The following is a 19,416-nucleotide window of genomic DNA, read 5'->3' as shown; positions in this document are numbered from 1 at the left end:
AATTAAACTGCTTAAATATGAAATCACTAAATGGGGATTTCATAATAGCATTATGTGCCAATTTTTTTTTTTAAGATCTTAGAACGTCTCGTATCTGTGAATTATTTTCAGGTGTCTATTTTTAAACATTCAGAATGGGTACTACATTTTTTTTAAGTGCCAGAGTTAGAAAATACTTAACTTGTAATAATTTTTTTACTACAGAACTTTAGAGCAAAAAAATTTAGAGCAGAAAGCCACCTCAAGGATCGTCTGATCCTGCCTGTCATTTTACATATGTTAAAAGTAAGGCCTAGAGAGAGTAAACGACTCTCTCAAGGTCCAAAGGGCAAGAGTAGCTAGTCCAGGACTAGACTCTGGTCTCTTTGCTTCTGATCCAAATGCTCTTTCCTGTACCACACTGCTTCTGTACTAAATGTTATATAACATCTAGGTGGTGGTTCCCCAAGACAGCTGTATTTTTCATTTGTGTGGCAATTTACTTTAGATGGCTGCAGAAGAAAAATAAAGCAGTAATTAACAAATGACAAGACATGCTGGAAACACATTAGTAGTAAGAAGCTACTAGATACAAACCATCCTTTGTGCTGCTTTCCCAAATCCCGGGCTGTCTGCATGTTTTTCTTTGTTCTAGAAAGAAGGATGGGATATTAAAAGTGGGGAAAAGCTCTAAGTTAGCTACTATAAGCAGAAACCAAGAAACATTAGTGGGATTGAGGGTGTGTGGAGAGCTGGGTTCTTTTCTGTGTTCATCAGAGTTTCTCCTAGTATCTCAGTAGACACCAAATACACATTTACTGAATAATAAGTGAGTCAATGAGGAGTTTATTTGCTTCCTCTTTTGCAATTTAACTTGACAGTGTTTTCAAGTATTTTTTTCCCCAAAGAATGAGCTCAAGGGATATAATGGGTTACTAACCATAGAAACTAAACACTTACCAGATTGGCAAAGCACAGGTGGTTCTGTGGCCCATCCACCTGGACATGGAAATTATTTGCCATGCCCGTTACTCAGATGTCAGCTGTGTCTTCATCCTCCAGCTCTTGCATCCGCACTTGTTTCTGACACCTGAGATTTCCCTCACTGGCCAGTTCCCCCATGCAAGACCTAGCTTTCCTGGCTTCCTTCCTTCCTTCCATCCTTCCGTCCTTCCGTCCTCCCCTTTTTCCTTTCTTTAATTTTCTTTTGTTCTTTCTCCTATTTTTGTCTGTCTCTTTTCTTTTAAAAGTAGTTATGGTAATGGTGTTATAAAATTTCAATACAATATTATAATATAATCTCAACCTTAACAAATATTCCCAAACCTGAGAATTTACTTGCTTAGGTAATACAATAAAACCCTGGTGCACATGCTTAGTTAGACCCTTTGATGTGGTGGTGTTGGAATTTGAACTGTATTTTTACTTTGCTCAGCATGTTTACTTTTAAAAGCTGACTTCATTTCTTCCATTGCTCCTCTCTCCCTTCCTCTCTTAAATTTATGGTGAGCCCTAGACAAAATTAGGAAGGAGCGGGGTTTTCGACGTCTTCCACCAGCCCTTTTTGAGCCCCTGATTTCTCAGTTCTTCCCTGAGAAGTACCTCTGTTTTCCCCTCATTAACCTCTACATTACTTGCAGTCCTGCCCTCTCTTGTACCAGAGTTCTGGGCCTTTCCTGAAATATGCTTTTATCTCTTCCCTTTGTCCCTCAAGCCCCTCATGCTCTTTTACTGTAATCCTCAGTTGATGTTATCCCTCTCAGGAAACTGTGTATACTTTAACAGGCATGGTCTGGAAACAGTGCCCACTATGTAAGTGTTGGGGATTTGAGGGTACTGTGTGGCAGGCCAGTGGGAAAACTGGCCCTTTGACATCCCTCAAACTATGGTGTTCATTTGTTCACTTGTTCTTTCATTCTGTTTGATAGAATTTATTCTTTCAGCCAACCAGCTTTATTGACATTTACTGGGTACTAGGCTCTCTCCTAAGTACAGGGAGGAGGGACTTGAAAAAAAGTGTTAAACACTTGCCTTCTAGGAGTTTTCCATTTAAGTGAAGTTAAACATGGCACCGAACTACTAAAAATAATTGCAACAGAAGGCAGCATAAGATAAATACTCGAGAGTGACATGGACTTGGCTATCGTGCGTTATAATCCCCGGAGGAGCTTTTTAAAAATAGGAATTCATGGGCCCCACCTTCTGAGAGACAGAATGTGGCTAAGTAGAAGAGGGCGTTTTTCAGTTTGGGGAAAAACTGGTAAATCAGCACATAGCTGGGGTGAGCCCACATGCTAGCCTAGAAGAGGGGAGGCTGGGTTGAAAATAGACTGTCAGGTCCCCATTTTCCCACACCTCATTTGAGCTTTCTTTTGGGCAGTCACTTACAGCGCCCCTCTGTGAATCATGTTTGATGCCCTTCCCTCCATGCTCACCTGGTATGAAGGCAAGAGGCCAGAAATTGCATGGCTTCTGAAGCTGGTCAGGCTCCTCATATGTCTGTCATAGAGGCAGGGGGCCCAGATTTGCACTGCCTGGCTCACTTTAAAACCCTTTCAGACAGAATTGTGTTATCTTCTTTTTCCCTGGGGGCTACCTGGTGCATTATTGAATGCATTAGCTCCTTCATTCCTGCTCCTATTCATCCCAAATGCGACTGCTTGCACCGCTGCTGTTTTCATGTGTCAGATTTCAGGACTCAGATCACTAGTGTGTGCTTATTTATTTATCATTTTTCATATCCTTTTAAAAAATTCAAGACACTTTTTAGATATCTAGTAGTTTTGCCCTGAGACACTGTTATCTTCCATGAGAATTTGTTCTCTATGTTTAGGGGGTGTGTGTGTGTGTGTGTGTGTGTGTGTGTGTGTGTGTGTGAATTAGATCTTTTTAAAAAAACTCCTGTAGAACAAGCAATGTAAAGCCTTTTTTTTTTTTTTTTTTAGGGTGATACCATTTTTAGGAGGAATCTGAGGCTTAGAAGCTTCCAGGTACTTATCTAGTCACCCCTATCTATTCAGTTAGTCAGTGTTCTCCTGATTTATAGGTTCTAGTTCATGCACTGATCACTAAGTATCAATTCAGGTGTTGTTATAAACAGCATGGTTCAGGGGCACCTAGGTGGCTCAGTTGGTTAAACATCGACTTCAGCTCAGGTCATGATCTTAACAGTTTGTGAGTCTGAGCTTTGTGTTGGGCTCTGTGCTGACAGCTCAAAGCCTGGAGCCTGCTTCAGGTTCTCCCTCGCTCTCTGCCCCTCCCCTGCTCATGCTCTGTCTCTCTCTCTCAAAAATAAATAAAAATGTTAAAAAATTAAAAAAAATAAGAAACAGCATGGTTCATATTTAAACTCTTATTTAAACCCTAATAGTTTATTTTCTTTTTTTAACTTAAATTTTATTTTATTTTATTTTTACAATTTATTTATTTAAATTCAAGTTAGTTAACATACAGTGTAGTATTGGTTTCAGGAGTAGAACCCAGTGATTCATTACGTATATATAATACCCAGCGCTCATCCCAACAAGTGCCCTCCTTAATGCCCATCACCCATTTGGCCCATCCCCTCACCCACCTCCCCTCCAGCAACCCTCAGTTTGTTCTCTGTATTTCAGAGTCTCTTATGGTTTTCCTCCCTCTCTGTTTTGTGTCTTATTTTTCTCTTATTTTTTTTATTATTAATTTATTTTTTTGTATTTTTCATTTACATCCAAGTTAGCATATAGTGCAATAATGATTTCAGGAGTAGAATCCAGTGATTCATCCCCTACATATAACACCTAGTGCTCACCCCAACATATGTCCTCCTTAATGCTCCTCACCTGTTTAGCCCATCCTCCCACCCCAAATCCCTCCAACAACCCTCAGTTTGTTCTCTGTATTTAAGAGACTCTTATCTTTTGTTCTCATCCCTGTTTTTATATTATTTTTGCTTCCCTTCTCTTATGTTCATCTGTTTTGTATCTTAAATTCCACATATGAGTGAAGTCATGTGATATGTCTTTTTCTGACTAGTTTCACTTACCATAATAGCTTGTAGTTCCATCCACGTAGTTGCAAATGGCAAGATTTCATTCTTTTTGATTGCTGAGTAATATTCCATCTTGTGTGTGTACGTGTGTGTGTGTATACACACACGTACACACACACCATATCTTCTTTATCCATTTATCCATTGATGGACATTTGGGCTCTTTCCATACTTTGGCTGTTGTCGATAGCACTGCTGTAAACATTGGGGTGCATGTCCCCTTCAAAACAGCATACCTGTATCCTTTAGATAAATACCTAGTAGTGCAATTGCTGGGTCATAGGGTAGTTCTATTTTTAACTTTTTGAGGAAACTCCATACTGTTTTCCAGAGTGGCTGCACCAGTTCGCATTCCTACCTGCAGTGCAGAAGGTTTCCTCTTTCTCCTCATCCTTGCCAACATTTGTTGTTGCCTGAGTTGTTAATGTTAGCCATTCTGACAGGTGTGGAGTGGTATCTCATTGTGGTTTTGATTTGTATTTCCCTGATGTTGAGTGATATTGAACATCTTTTCATGGGTCTATTAGGCATCTGGATGTGTTCTTTGGAAGTGTCTATTCATGTCTTTTGCCCATTTCTTCACTTTTTTGTTTTGTTTTGTTTTTTGGGTGCTGAGTTTGGTAAGTTCTTTATAGATTTTAAATACTAACCCCTTATCTGATATTAGAAGATACTGCAAATATCTTCTCCCTTTCTGTTGGTTGCCTTTTAGTTTTGCTAGTTGTTTCCTTCGCTGTGCAGAAGCTTTTTATCTTGATGTGGTCCCAATAGTTCATTTTTGCATTTGTTTCTCTTGCCTCTGGAGATATATTGAGTAAGAAGTTGTTCTGGCTGAGGTCAAAGAGGTTTTTGCCTGCTTTCTCCTCTAGGATTTTGATGGCTTTCTGTCTTACATGTAGGTCTTACATCCATTTTGAGTTTATTTCTTTGGTGTAAGAAAGTGGTCTAGGTTCATTCTTCTACATTCTTCTACATGGCACTGTCCAGTTTTCCCAACACCTTCAGTTTGCTGAAGAGACTGTCTTGGTTAGCCCATTCATTCTTTAGTAGGATGGTCTTTAGTCTCCAATAATTTGTTGTCTTTCCAAATTTTTTTCTTGTGGTTGATTACAAGTTTCATAGCGTTGTGGTCTGAAAATATGCATGGTATGATCTCGATCTTTTTGTACTTGTTGAGGGCTGATTTGTGTCCCAGTATGTGATCTACTCTGGAGAATGTTCCATGTGCACTGGAGAAGAATGTATATTCCACTGCTTTAGGATGAAATGTTCTGAATATATCTGTTAAATCCATCTGATCCAGTGTGTCATTCAAAGCTGTTGTTTCTTTGTTGATTTTCTGCTTAGATGATATGTCCATTGCTGTAAGTGGGGTGTTGAAGTCCCCTACTATTATGGTATTATTATCAATGAGTTTCTTTATGTTCATGATTAATTGATTTATATATTTGTGTGTTTCCACATTGAGGGCATAAATGTTTATAATTGTTAGATCTTGGTGGACGTACCCCTTAATTATGATATAATGCCCTTCTTCATCTCTTGTTACAGTCTTTATTTTAAAATCTAGATTGTCTGATATAGGTATGGCTACTCCAGCTTTCTTTTGGTGACCGTTAGCATGATAGATGGTTCTCCATCCCCTTACTTTCAATCTGAAGGTGTCTTTATGTCTAAAATTGGTTTCTTATAAATATCATATAGATGGATCTTATTTTCTTCTCCATTCTGATACCCTATGTCTTTTGATTGGAGCATTTATTCCATTAACATTTAGAATGAGTACTGAAAGATAGGAATTTATTGCTATTGTGTTGTCTGTAGAGTTGGAGTTTCTGGTGGTATTCTCTGGTCCTTTCTAGTCTTTGATGCTTTGGGTCTTTTTTTGTTTTTGTCATTTTTTCTCCCCTCAGAGAGTCCCCCTTAAAATTTCTTGCAGGGCTGTTTTAGTGGTCATGAACTCCTTTAGTTTTTGTTGTCTGGGAAACTCTTTATCTCTCCTTCTATTTTGAATGACAGCCTTGCCAGATAAAAAATTCTTGGCCGCATATTTTTCTGATTCAGCACATTGAATATATCCTGCCACTCCTTTCTGGCCTGCCAATTCTATGGATAGGTCTGCTGCGAACCTGATCTGTCTTCCTTTATAGGTTAAGACTTTTTTCCCTTGCTGCTTTCATGATTCTTTCCTTGCCTGAGTATTTTGTGAATTTGACTATGATATGCCTTGATTGTCAGTTTTGTTGAATCTAATGGGAGTTCTCTGTGTTTCTTGGATTTTGATGTCTGTGTCTTTCCACAAATGAGGAAAGGTTTCCACTATAATTTGCTCACATAAAAACCTTCTACCCCTTTTTCTGTCTCTTCATCTCCTTGGACTCCTATGATTCAGATGTTATTCCTTTGTAATAAGTCACTGAGTTCTCTAATTCTTATAATGTGCTCCTTTGCATTAGTTTCCCTCTTTTTTACTGCTTCATTATTCTCTACAAGTTTATCTTCTATATCCCCCCCCCATTCTCTTGAAAAAGAAGAAAGGCTAAAATGGATTTAATATCAATCATAGTGACATGAAGCTTCCATAAAATCTCCAAAATACAGGGTTCAGGGAACTTCCGGGCAGGTGAACACATCCACATTGACACCCCAAATACACGGGGACAGAAGCTCTTGTGCTTAGGACCCTCCCAGACCTCACCCTATATATCTCTTCATCTGGCTGTTCATTGGTATCCTTCATCTTATATCCTTTAATTAACTGGTAAACATAAATGTTTCTCCAAGTTCTGTGAGCTACTCTAGCAAATTAATCAAACCCAAGGAAGGGGTGGTTGGAACTTACAGTCTATAGCCAATTGATCAGAAACACAGGTGATAGATAACCTGGTCTTGTGACTGGCATCTGAAGGTGGTAGGAGGAATGGGGGAAGATACTTATGGGACCGAGCCCTTAAACTGTGAGATCTGACACTGTCTTCAGGTAGAGGTGTCAGAATTGAGTTGAGTTCTTGGATACCCTGCTGGGTGTACAAGAATTGCTTGTTGGTGTGGGTAAAAACCTCCACACATTTGGTGACTAGAGTGCCAGAAGTGAGATATTCTCTGAAAACGTAAAAAAGACACACAGGTGACAAACAGTGGGGAAAAACTGGATTTTTCCCTACATGGGAAGGAAAATGGAGTCTTTCCATTATATATGGTCTTTAGCCTTTCTGTGCATGCAGTTATGTACGTATGATGCTCAATTTATACACTCGTGCCAGAAATTCCCATATTTCATCTTGGAAGCATATTGGGACAGGATGTTTTCCAAAGGTAACTCTGTCCTTCATTTTATGATTAATTGGGAACTGTGTCTGAAACCATTTCTTTTGGTTAGCATACCTAAGTATTGCATTGGATTGAGGTTTTAAGACATAAGTGATTTTTCAGTTTCAGAAATATTTATGTTTTTAGTGTTAATCTTTTAAAAAGTATAGAAATTAGCTTATTTGGACTATTGTCACTCTGCTGAGGTGAACTGCAGAGGAACGGGAGTAAAACCATCCTTGTCTCTGGATCCCTGCCTTCTTCATGTCTACTCTTCCATCACAACCCTCAAATGTAGATATTTTAAACACACATTGAAATCCCCTACATAGTCATTATAGAGTGGCCTCTAAGCACTATGGTGAACATGAAATTTTTACCCATTTTCTTACTGTTTAGTCTTTTTGTTATACTTGCAGAAATATTTTTCTCTTTCCCTTTTTATAGTGTCCAAATAACTTCTTCCATGACAATCAGAATCCTAGATCACTTTTTGCTGTTTATGCTGTAAAGACAGGAAATTAACACATCAGATAAATTTCACACTCCCCCCCCTTCCTGAGCAGATTGATGTAAATTGAATTTCACATTAATCAGACAGAGCAATATACATCTTCTATCCAGTGGAAATTTATGATTTTCACTTACTTAAGAAAAGTGCTATAGGCTTTCTATTTCTTTCACTATTTAAACATTGGTATTTTGGGAGCTTTTTCTTACTTGCATTGCTACCTGATTTATTATCCCTATTTCCTCTAAAATTTTTATTTCAAGGTTATTCTGTCTCATACTAGATAATTTATTTCCATCAAATTAAACTCCATGTATAAATGTTTATATTACCACCTACATTGTACTTTTATCACAAAGACATCAGTCTGTTAATCAAATATTGAGTACCTACATTAATACAGTAGAAGGAAGCAATTAAATACAATGAAATCCACTGTTGGCAGAGTTGTTGTTAGTGTTTATCCTGAATTTCATTATTTCAGTGGACTCTACTCTCACCAATTGGTTGTTTCATCCAATGCCTCTGACATAGGTTAAATTCTATAATACTAGAATAGTCTTTTTCAAACTAAGGGTTTTAACCCATTAATGGGACCTGAAATCAGACTCAAGATGAGCTATTTTTTAAAGAAATGGAATGCATCAGAAATGTCAGAATGCACCTCTGGTAGTAAGGGTAAATATTGTTTGGTGAAACTTTTGTTTCATTTAGATATGTTTTTGTTTCAAACATACACATATACCTATAAACTTGTATGTTGAGCCACGGTGTAACATTTTTCTTACTGTAGGTGCCAGTCAAAAAAGATTTAAAAGTCACTTAAACATTTAAGAACTCTAGAAATGTTCTCCTGACTCAGTGACTTAAGAACTTTATGATTTTTTTTTTTATGTAACCCCAAAGAGTCTTTGAGGAGTGTTAAGCATTATGGATATTCAACAGAAATGGGTATACAAATTGTATTCTAGAGAGCATATTCGAGTCACTTTTACAAGATAAAATCAAGTAGGTGTCTAGATAATAGATTTTAAACCTCAGAACTGACCCCTGATGCAATATAATAAGTTCCAAACTCTATAGCTTACTTATTCAGGGACAATAATTATCCACTTTTAGTGCTCAGAGACCTCCATGCTTGAATTCTCAAATGGCTGTCAGAAAAATGTCTCTTAATGGAGATCCCCTTTGGGAAGGGAGTGTAGCAACAAGCATTACCCAACTCCACTCAGTGATGTCTCCTAATGTCATGAAGTATCTGGGAATCAAAAAAAGGTCTTCCTTACAAAGAGAATTAACCAGACTCATTACTAGACTCTGAATGAGTTCCATGTGGGCAAGTGCCTTATCTCTGACACGTCTTTCACACTTGTCTAGTGTTTAGCAAGGCAGTGTTTTATTCATTCAGTTTAAGCATTTGGTAAATGAATCCTTCTCTTTAGAGATCCTGTGTCTGATCAAGTTCTTTCCTAAGATCCACCCTCCTGGTTTCATACTGACTTTTGTAAGTTTTATACTTAATTTGTTATTGACAGTTCACTTGTTAAATCTTGTTCCATTCCCTTTCTCCCAAACCTGTCTTCATTTGCAAGCATGGCTGAAATCTCCCTCATGCATTCATCTTTTTAAAAGTAGTTATTTAGGGGCTCCTGGGCGGCCCAGTCAGTTAAGCGTTCAACTCTTGATTTCGGTTGAGGTCATGATCTAACGGTTCATGAGTTCAAGCACCGAATCAGGCTCACGCTCACAGCACAGAGCCTGCTTGGGATCCTCTCTCTCTCCCTCTCTCTCTCTGCCCCTCTCCCGCTCACTTGCACGTGTGGTCTCTCTGTCTCTCTCAAAATAAGTAAACTTAAAAAAAATAAATGTAGTTCTTTATATGCCTGTTCTCTTTGCTCTCTTTTACTATTTTATGGTAATTTAGAAAATGTAGTATGTCTTTGTGACATGATAGAATTCCTTCTTCTGAGGTAATGTCTTAAGGTACTAATGCCCTCTACTAGCAGACCTTTTGCACCAGGGAATTTGATAAAGTGATTCCATTTTAGCTTAAATAAAAGGATAAACTGGAGGTAAGATGGAGTATTTCTGGGACTCCTTTAGACTTGTCTCATTTATATTATCAACTAACAAGCGATAAATGGCTTCTTCTTTTTAACGGAAGAACTTTGTTGCTTAGAAAACAACAACTGGCCACTGAATATAACCGGAAACAAGTTCTCCGACACCACTTTACAGAATGGCAGCATTGGCATCGTGCAGAGATCCTAAAGAGAGAGCTGGCGCAAACTAAGAAGGAAACCAGGAAGAGAATGAATGAGCTGCTGATGGCAGCATCACTAGGGAAACTCAGTGCAAATGGGTCACCTGGCATCAGTCTACTTGAGGAAGCAGCAGCCATGGTGGATGCACCTGTAAGAAATGGAGAGGTACAATGTTTTTCCTTTGCTTGGCCTTCTACTTATTAAACACTGGCATCTGAGCTCTGCACCTGTATAGCCTAGGATATATTAGCCACTGTCAGATTGCCTTGACTGGGCTATCTAAAAGATGAAAGCTGTTTATAGTACACAAAGGTTACCTTTCAGTCAGTGTTTATTTTCTTGAGCTGAATCTTGTTTTTATATATCACATATAAACTTTGGTATAGTTGAGACTCGGTAGGGACATAATATAGAGAGGGAATTTACAATAAATGAAAGACTCTCACAAATAGATAAAGATTGTTTATACCTTTTGAATTCCTCTTACTTGATCATCAGACATTTCCTTTCTAACTGAGCTTACAACATATATATATATATATATATATATATATATATATATGGAATTTTAAAGTTTTTGTCTAATAAGAAAATCATATGTTAATTATTGTAATTTGATAGGAGAAAATGAGAGAGGAAAAAGAAAAGTAGCCTATAATTCCATCATCTGGAGATAACCACCAGTAACATGTTGAAATACAGCCATATAGTCTTTTCTCTATTCATGCATATGTAAATTTTTCTCTTTAATATTTATATAACTTAACGTTTCTTCAAGTGACTGAAGATATCTAGTTTTTCATAATACAGAGAAAGTAAGGCCATTTTTTTCCTTCTTAATGACTATATAACTATGCTGTTTTTCTAAAAAAAATAATTCATAATTTTATAATATAACATGTGAATTTTCTATGCCACTAAATCTACTTCTGCAACAGTAGTTCTCAACTGAGACTAAACCACAGATGAGACCTGTTAAATCAGAATTTCTGGTTGTTGGGCACCTGTATTTTTTTTAAGTTTCACAAATGACCCTGATGAATACCCCTTGGTGAAGCACTACCATTCTGTACCATCATTTTGTAATGGCTGTGGATACTCTATCGTGAACCCTAAGCTAGGATATGTTTACCTTTTTCTCTATTGCCGGACATTTAAGTTGTTTCCAGTTTGCCGCTATTGCGAACAGTGCTTCAGTGCTTCAGTGAACATCATTGTAACGAAATCTTTGCACGCATCCATTTTTACTTAAATGCTTTGTACTTAGGATAAATACCTAAAAATAGAATGCCCATTTAAAGACTTACCAAATTGCCCTTCCACAAAGGTTTTGCCAAAGAAATGCCTATTTTCCTGTCTAATAACACATTTTTCATTTTTGCTAAGTTGATAGGTAAAATATATTTATCTTATTATTGCTTCAACATTTGCATTTTTTTATTAGTGAGGTTAAATATTTTGTTAATGAGCTTTCTTTTTTTATTTTATTTACATCCATATTAGTTAGCATATAGTGCAACAATGATTTCAGGAGTAGATTCCTTAATGCCCCTTACCCATTTAGCCCATCCCCCCTCCCACAACCCCTCCAGTAACCCTCTGTTTGTTCTCCATATTTAAGAGTCTCTTATGTTTTGTCCTCCTCCCTGTTTTTATATTATTTTTGCTTCCCTTCCCTTGTGTTCATCTGTCCTGTGTCTTACAGTCCTCATATAAGTGAAGTTATATTATATTTGTCTTTCTCTGACTAATTTCACTTAGCATAATACCCTCTAGTTCCATCATGTAGTTGTGAATGGCAAGATTTCATTCTTTTTGACTGTCGAGTAATACTCCATTGTGTATATATACCACATCTTCTTCATCCATTCATCCATCGATGGATATTTGGGCTCTTTCCATACTTTGGCTAATGTTGATAGTGCTGCTATAAACATGGGGGTGCATGTGCCCCTTCAAAACAGCATACCTGTATCCCTTAGATAAATACCTAATAGTGCAATTGCTGGGTCATAGGGTAGTTCTATTTTTAATTTTTTGAGGAACCTCCATACTGTTTTCCAGAGTGGCTGCACCAGTTTGCATTCCCACGAGCAGTGCAAAAGAGCTCTTTTTCCGCATCCTCACTGACATCTGTTGTTGCCTGAGTTGTTTGGACAGGTGTGAAGTGGTATCTCATTGTGGTTTTGATTTGTATTTCCCTGATGATGAGTGATGTTGAGCATTTTTTCCTGTGTCGGTTGGCCATCTGGATGTCTTCTTTGGAGAAGTGTCTATTCATGTCTTTTGCCCATTTATTCACTGGATTATTTGTTTTTTGGGTGTTGAGTTTGAGAAGTTCTTTATAGATTTTGGATACTAACCCTTTATCTGATAGGTCATTTGCAAATATCTTCTCCCTTTCCATCAGTTGCCTTTTAGTTTTGCTGATTGTTTCCTTCGCTGTGCAGAAGGTTTTTATTTTGATGAGGTCCCAGTAGTTCATTTTTGCTTTTGTTTCCCTTGCCTCTGGAGACGTGTTGAGTAAGAAGTTGCTGCAGCCAAAGTCAAAGAGGTTTTTTCCTGCTTTCTCCTCGAGGATTTTGATGACTTCCTGTCTTACATTGAGGTCTTTCATCCATTTTGAGTTTATTTTTGTGTATGGTGTTAGAAAGTGGTCCAGGTTCATTCTTCTGCCTGTCGCTGTCCAGTTTTCCCAGCACCACTTGCTGAAGAGACTGTCTTTATTCCATTGGATATTCTTTCCTGCTTTGTCAGAGATTAGTTGGCCATACGTTTGTGGGCCCATTTCTGGGTTCTCTCTATTCTGTTCCATTGATCTGAGTGTCTGTTTTTGTGTCAGTATCATACTGTCTTGATGATTACAGCTTTGTAATACAGCTTGAAGTTTGGGATTGTGATGCTTCCTGATTAGGTTTTCTTTTTCAAGATTGCTTTGGCTATTCGGGGTCTTTTCTGGTTCCATACAAATTTTGGGATTGTTTGTTCTAGCTCTGTGGAGAATGCTGGTGTTATTTTGATAGGGATTGCATTGAATATGTAGATTGCTTTGGTTAGTAGACATTTTAACAATATTTGTTCTTCCTATGTAGGAACATAGAATGTTTTTCCATTTTTTGTGTCTTCTTCAGTTTCTTTCATAACCTTTCTATATTTTTAAGTGTATCAATTTTTCACCTCTTTGGTTAGGTTTATTCCTAGGTATTTTATGGTTTTTGGTGCAATTGGAAATGGGATCAATTCCTTGATTTCTCTTTCTGTTGCTTCATTATTGGTGAATAGGAATGCAACCGTTTTCTGGGCACTGATTTTATATCCTGCAACTTTGCTGAATTCATGGATCAGTTCTAGCAGTTTTTTTGATGGAATCTTTTGGGTTTTCCATATAGAGTATCATGTCATCTGCGAAGAGTGAAAGTTTGACCTCCTCCTGGCTGATTTGGATGCCTTTTATTTCTTTATGTTGTCTGATTGCTGAGGCTAAGACTTCCAATACTATGTTGAATAACAGTGGTGAGAGTGGACATCCCTGTCTTGTTCCTGACCTTAGAGCTGAAACCTAAAAACTGAGAGCTTTCCCCCATTGAGGATGATATTAGCGTTGGGTTGTTCATATATGGCTTTTATGATCTCGAGGTATGCTCCTTCTATCCCTACTTTCTTGAGGTTTTTTATTAAGAAAGGATGCTGTATTTTGTCAAATGTTTTCTCTGCATCTATTGAGAGGATCATATGGTTCTTGTCCCTTTTTTATTGATGTGATGAATCACGTTAATTGTTTTTGCGGATATTGAACCAGCCCTGCATCCCAGGTATAAATCCCGCTTGGTCATGGTGAATAATTTTCTTAATGTATTGTTGGATCTGGTTGGCTAATATCTTGTTGAGGATTTTTGCATCCATGTTCATCAGGGAAACTGGTCCATAGTTCTCCTTTTTAGTGTGGTCTCTGTCTGGTTTGGAATCAAGGTAATGCTGGCTTCATAGAAAGGGTTTGGAAGTTTTCCTTCCATTTCTATTTTTTGGAACAGCTTCAAAAGAATAGGTATTAACTCTTCCTTAAATGTTTGGTAGAATTCCCCTGGAAAGCCATCGGGCCCTGGACTCTTGTTTTTTGGGGTTAAATATTTTTTGTAATGACTATATATATATATATATATATATATATATATATATGAAAATGGATATAGATATTTAGTGACTTGTCTCTTCATGTCGTTATACTTTTTTTTGCTTGATTATATATATTTTTCTTATTTGTAGAGCTCTTTATATTAGACTATTGATGCTTTTATTATGACGTATTTTGCAAAATTGTTTCATTTTTTTTGTCCTTTGGGTAAGTTTTGGTGTTTGGTACTATACAGAGTTAAGTTTTTATAGATTTTTTTCTTTCATAATTATACTTGTCATATTTGAAAAGCCCTTTGGGGAAGGTCCCCTACCACCTCACCTTCACCCCAAACCCCTCCAATCTTTCACATAACACTGTTGAGCACTTAACTCAGACATGTAAAATAAACTGGGCACTAAAGAGGCCCCAGTCTTGCTTTTTACCCTGATTTCTGCCAGTAAGTAGGCTGGTTTTAATTTAAACCTAGTCTCTTAGCAAAGGGCTATCATGAGGATGCTTATTGGGACTTATGTAACATTTTGGTACCTTCCCCTAGGCAATTTATCAACCTTTATGTCAGCTAGATAATTTTACTTCCATTGAGACCCAGGAGAGTCCTCTATCTTAAGAAATAGCTGTGTGGAACCTTTTACTTTACAAAGTTACACTGTTGTTATCTTTAAATTTAGAAAAGACAACAAAGTATTTTTTATTTTCATAAAACAGAAAAGTTACTATGTCTAATTTTCTTACTATATGTAAGATATAAAAAGATAAAAGCCTTTAAATCTCTGAAATCAACTCTGAAAAAGATATTCTTAAAAGAATATTATAAAAAATAAAGCAAGTGGAAATAAAAGGATATAATATTCTGTAGGTTATTAGATAAACCCTAACTTTTTCCACAGTGTAGAATATAACACAAATAAAATATAAAATCTTTAGTAAGATGCTCACTTAATAACACAAAGTGACTAATGTACCACAGATGCATACATTATACCTTGAAATTTTTCAAAATTATCAGCTTATAGATGATTTTCGCTAATTACACCAGCCTGTTCAGTCCTGTTTCACCAAATACAGCAAGTACCGTTAAACTTTCTTTCATTCTTTTATTTTTACCTTGAAAAGTTACTGTGATCCAAATGAAATTTTGCTGTACCCAAGGCTTTTACAGTCTTGCTGGGTTAATAATGCACCATTATCACAAAGTTTAAAAGGGCCTAAAACGTATACCCTGCTTGATGCTAAATTACTTAAGCAGATGTTCTCACAAATAAATATCCATTTACATTTCTGAAGTAGAAGGTTATTTTTTAGTCTTTAACATGTCAGAGTTTCCATATACCATATTTTTCACTTTAGCTGAGTCTATAGGAAATATTTCCATCATCGTGAAAAATATTTAGTATGGTACCCTCTAGCTAAAAGCTTCTAAGATATAAGATAGTTCATAGTATTTTTCTCCCTGTATCATCGCAGATGGCAGAATCAAAAACTGGTCAGACCTTAGGACACCTAGAAGAGACATTTTAACTATGTGTTATTTTGGTCAGGATTAGTTTTTCTGATTAAGAATTCTGTTTCCTCCCCCTCTATATAGAACTTATACGAACGAATAATAAGTATGATATCTCAGTCTGTTGAATGAGGTCTGTTATATGATAAAGCTTTAACTCATATGCTAAAATATTGTATTATCGATAATAGTATTATATAATGCAGATATTTGCCCAGTGGTCATGGGCTTGCAAATATTTCCCACAGATAGTCTGGGAATAGCTGGAGACTATAAACTTTAATCCAGGCTTTGATTCTGAAAATAAATGAATGAATAGGTGAATAAATAACATACATACATACCCTGTGATTAATTTATTTGTGGCAAGAGGGGCATTGAGAGAACAGAGCTATTATTCATTTGTAAAGGTATTTGCTAGTTTTCAAACATTCTTTTTCATTTAATTTTTTTCTGAAAGTTTATTTCTTTATTTTTTAGAGAGAGAGAGAGCACAAGTGGGGGAGAGACAGAGACAGGGAGACACAGAATCCGAAGCAGGCTCCAGGCTCTGAACTGTCAGCACAGAGCCCCACGCGGGCTCAGACTCATGAACCACGAGATCATGACCTGAGCCAAAGTCGGATGCTCAACCGACTGAGCTACCCAGGTGCCCCAGTTTTCAAACATTCTTGACGGAGAGTATATCCTTTGCCACAAAATTCAGAGTTAATTCATGCAGATTAAAATTCCTGTAATATATATCTGGAATAATCCTGCCTAATTGACAAATGATCTATCCAAATTAGAAATTTCTAAGAGCACAGTTTTCTTATTGTAAATGTTCTGGCCCACGGCAATGGTTTGTACAACTGTAGCCACTCGCCCACCTAGTTTCCATGGTGAGCAGCAGTGCACATTCTGAGAACAGCTCACAGATCTACGGCTGGTAGCCTCTGAGATAGCCAGGCCAAGAGCACAGGGCAGTTGTGCCATTGAACCAAACAAGGCTGACTAGATGAGGTTGGATCTCTTCAACATAGTCCTTTAAATAGCTGAACTGTAACATGCTCCTTCTTTCTCAGGTGACTGGTGGGCCGCCTTTGTGGGAAAAGCCTCCCTCAGGGAGCAGTGATTGCATGCCCAGCCCCCACCTAGGAAGACCAACAAAGAGCAGCTTGCATTTTCCCTTCCAGCATGTCCCTTTGAACACATATGACAATAAGCAGCACGAGACTCAGGATGTTGAGCCGTCCCAACAGCCTGGCAGCAACAAGATCATCAGAACCACCAGCCAGAAAGCAGAATCCATGTGCATGGGTCATTTCCATAACTGCCATGTCTTCCAGCAACAATTGATTGAAAAGCAAAAGAAGAAACTTCAGGAACAGCAGAAAACAATTCTAGAGCTGAAGGAAAGCCAGCGGTTAGCAGAGGCTCGGTGGGCAGCAGAGAGGGCTGCAGCAGTCACAGATGCACAGAGCTGCCAGCTGTCAAACCCCAGAGGAAAAGAACCTAAAAGAACCTGCCAGGTGCTTCCAAAGTATGTCCATTATATCAGAACACTCTTTGGACTCATGATTTGGGTTTTTTCACCTAGTGTTTGAGAGGCCCCTGAACTTCTTTGCCCAGCTTCCAGACTCCATGATCTCTCCCTTTCTTTTATTGTGTACTCTCAAAAGAAAGAAGCCCCTTTCTCATAGATATTTGAGGCCACTAGTGACCTATGAGTTGTATAGTTAGCATTTGTGTTGTGGCTATCTTTGTCTGAGGAGCCCTGTTGCTATACCAGTAAAAGAGAATAATGCTTCCTTGCTTACTCTAACTTGATTTCTGGGTTTCTGATTATGTTTAGTCCTGAGAAGCCAGGTTGGACAATATCAGGTGCAAATAGAGCATCCCCTGGACTGGCTAGATACCTAGGTTAAATGTGTAGTTGGTTTGGATAAAAGTAAACATCTTTGAGCCTGAAATAAGAATCCAGATTTCTCAAAAGTGGTTTCAGATATGCTTGTGACATACTCAATACATGTGATAAATGGTAGGATAAGAAGTGGGTGATAGATACCTATTGATTTGAAGCTCTGGGATGGGAGTCTGAGCACCTGACTCACCTTGCAGACTGAGGACAGTCACTCAACCTTCCCATGCCTCCTCACACCAATTTATCGAGTGGGTATAATATGCAGTTATCTTAGAGAGTAAAGATTAATGAAAATTTGTGAAATGCTTTGAGTTCCTCAGGCTCAAGAGTTTTGAACAATGCTGGTTATTGGTCTGAATTCTTTCCTTTTTTTTTTTTTTTTTTTTAACCCCCAGCTCACCTGTTGCTTCCCCTGGAACTGATGGTAGTAGAAGTGACTCCCAAAATTCTCTCTCTGGAGCCAGAAGGAACCCAAGGCAGCTGATGGCACCCCACCCCATACTGAAAGGCAGGGCGGTCTTGGTGGTGGTCTGGTGGGGGTTATCTTCCTTCCTGAAATAGGATATGCTGGGACTGAATCCCAGCAACTCCTGGGTTTTGAGACTTGGCAGAACCTGGTCAAAGATGTGAGGAGACCAGTGCACCAGATAGTTCCACGGCTTTTTTCCTGCCCCTTCTGCCAAACTTTTTGGTCTTCCCAACCAATACAAAAAGAACAAAAACAAACTGAAAGATGCATCATCTTTCTGCAATATGAGATTTGGACTGTGGGAAAAAAATGGGACAGTTACACTAATGAGAAAACTCTGAGTAACTGCTAACAACAAACACTGATAAAGATCACCTGACATTATACTTTGTTAACCTTAAAATATTGATCCATTGGGGCGCCTGGGTGGCGCAGTCGGTTAAGCGTCCGACTTCAGCCAGGTCACGATCTCGCGGTGTCTGAGTTCGAGCCCCGCGTCGGGCTCTGGGCTGATGGCTCGGAGCCTGGAGCCTGTTTCCGATTCTGTGTCTCCCTCTCTCTCTGCCCCTCCCCCGTTCATGCTCTGTCTCTCTCTGTCGCAAAAAAAAAAAAAAAAAAAAAAAAAAAAAAACGTTGAAGAAAAAAATATTGATCCATTTACAGCAATCCACATCAAGTTACTACATCATCTTATAATGAGTTGTACCTTGATGGTGATAATAACATTTTGATGCATGTGGTAATCATTATTTAAACCAAATAATGCTATGAGAAGAAAAGCATTCTCCACCTAGTGAATCTGCTAATTGTTTTCACTGAATACTCAGTCATGCACTGTATATGTTTGTATGTAGAGGTAGGCACATTAGCAGTTCAGTTATATTGTGGTTTGTAAATCTGATTTTTCACCTATGGCAAGATAGTTGCCCTAATAAGAAGTGACGTCACCTGAAGGCACGCTGTGCCTGAAGTCCTTCCTTTTCATGAAGAAAGTAGCAGGCTTTGCATTGACTCTTTGCCAGGACGGCAATCTATGCCATCTTTGTCTACCCCTGAGGATGGTCAGGAAATGCCTAGTTCAGTGTGCTTGTTTTTAAAAAATTATTGTTTGGATCAAGCGGTTATCATATTTTAGAACTGCAGGCTCCTTTTCAAGTAGTCTTTAATGATTCGCTCTAGAAAACATGGGGAAAGCGCTTATTACCAGAGACTCTGCTCCTCAGGGCTCTTGCTTTAATCCTCTAGTCTATTTCTGCCTCCTTGAAGACAGCCTCACTGCCGCCATCTGCAGCTTTCCCACTATTCTTTTTCTAGG

General features: G+C 38.1%; 1 protein-coding gene across 2 annotated transcripts in view; it reads left to right on the top strand.

Annotated features, from left to right (window-relative positions):
* Positions 1-19,416, top strand: part of CCDC191 (coiled-coil domain containing 191) — an 89,259-nt gene that overhangs the window by 35,846 nt on the left and 33,997 nt on the right. For both annotated transcript variants that reach the window (XM_049629356.1, XM_049629357.1), the window contains 3 exons: positions 10,009-10,258; positions 16,794-17,251; positions 18,028-18,140. In XM_049629356.1, the coding sequence (XP_049485313.1) occupies positions 10,009-10,258; positions 16,794-17,251; positions 18,028-18,140 (821 nt within the window). The remainder of the gene's footprint in view (positions 1-10,008; positions 10,259-16,793; positions 17,252-18,027; positions 18,141-19,416) is intronic.

This window comes from Panthera uncia, chromosome C2 (assembly GCF_023721935.1).
Source record: "Panthera uncia isolate 11264 chromosome C2, Puncia_PCG_1.0, whole genome shotgun sequence".
Taxonomy (NCBI): domain Eukaryota; kingdom Metazoa; phylum Chordata; class Mammalia; order Carnivora; family Felidae; genus Panthera; species Panthera uncia.
The sequence above is the reverse complement of the archived record's forward strand: the minus strand, read 5'-3'. Positions and strand labels throughout refer to the sequence as shown.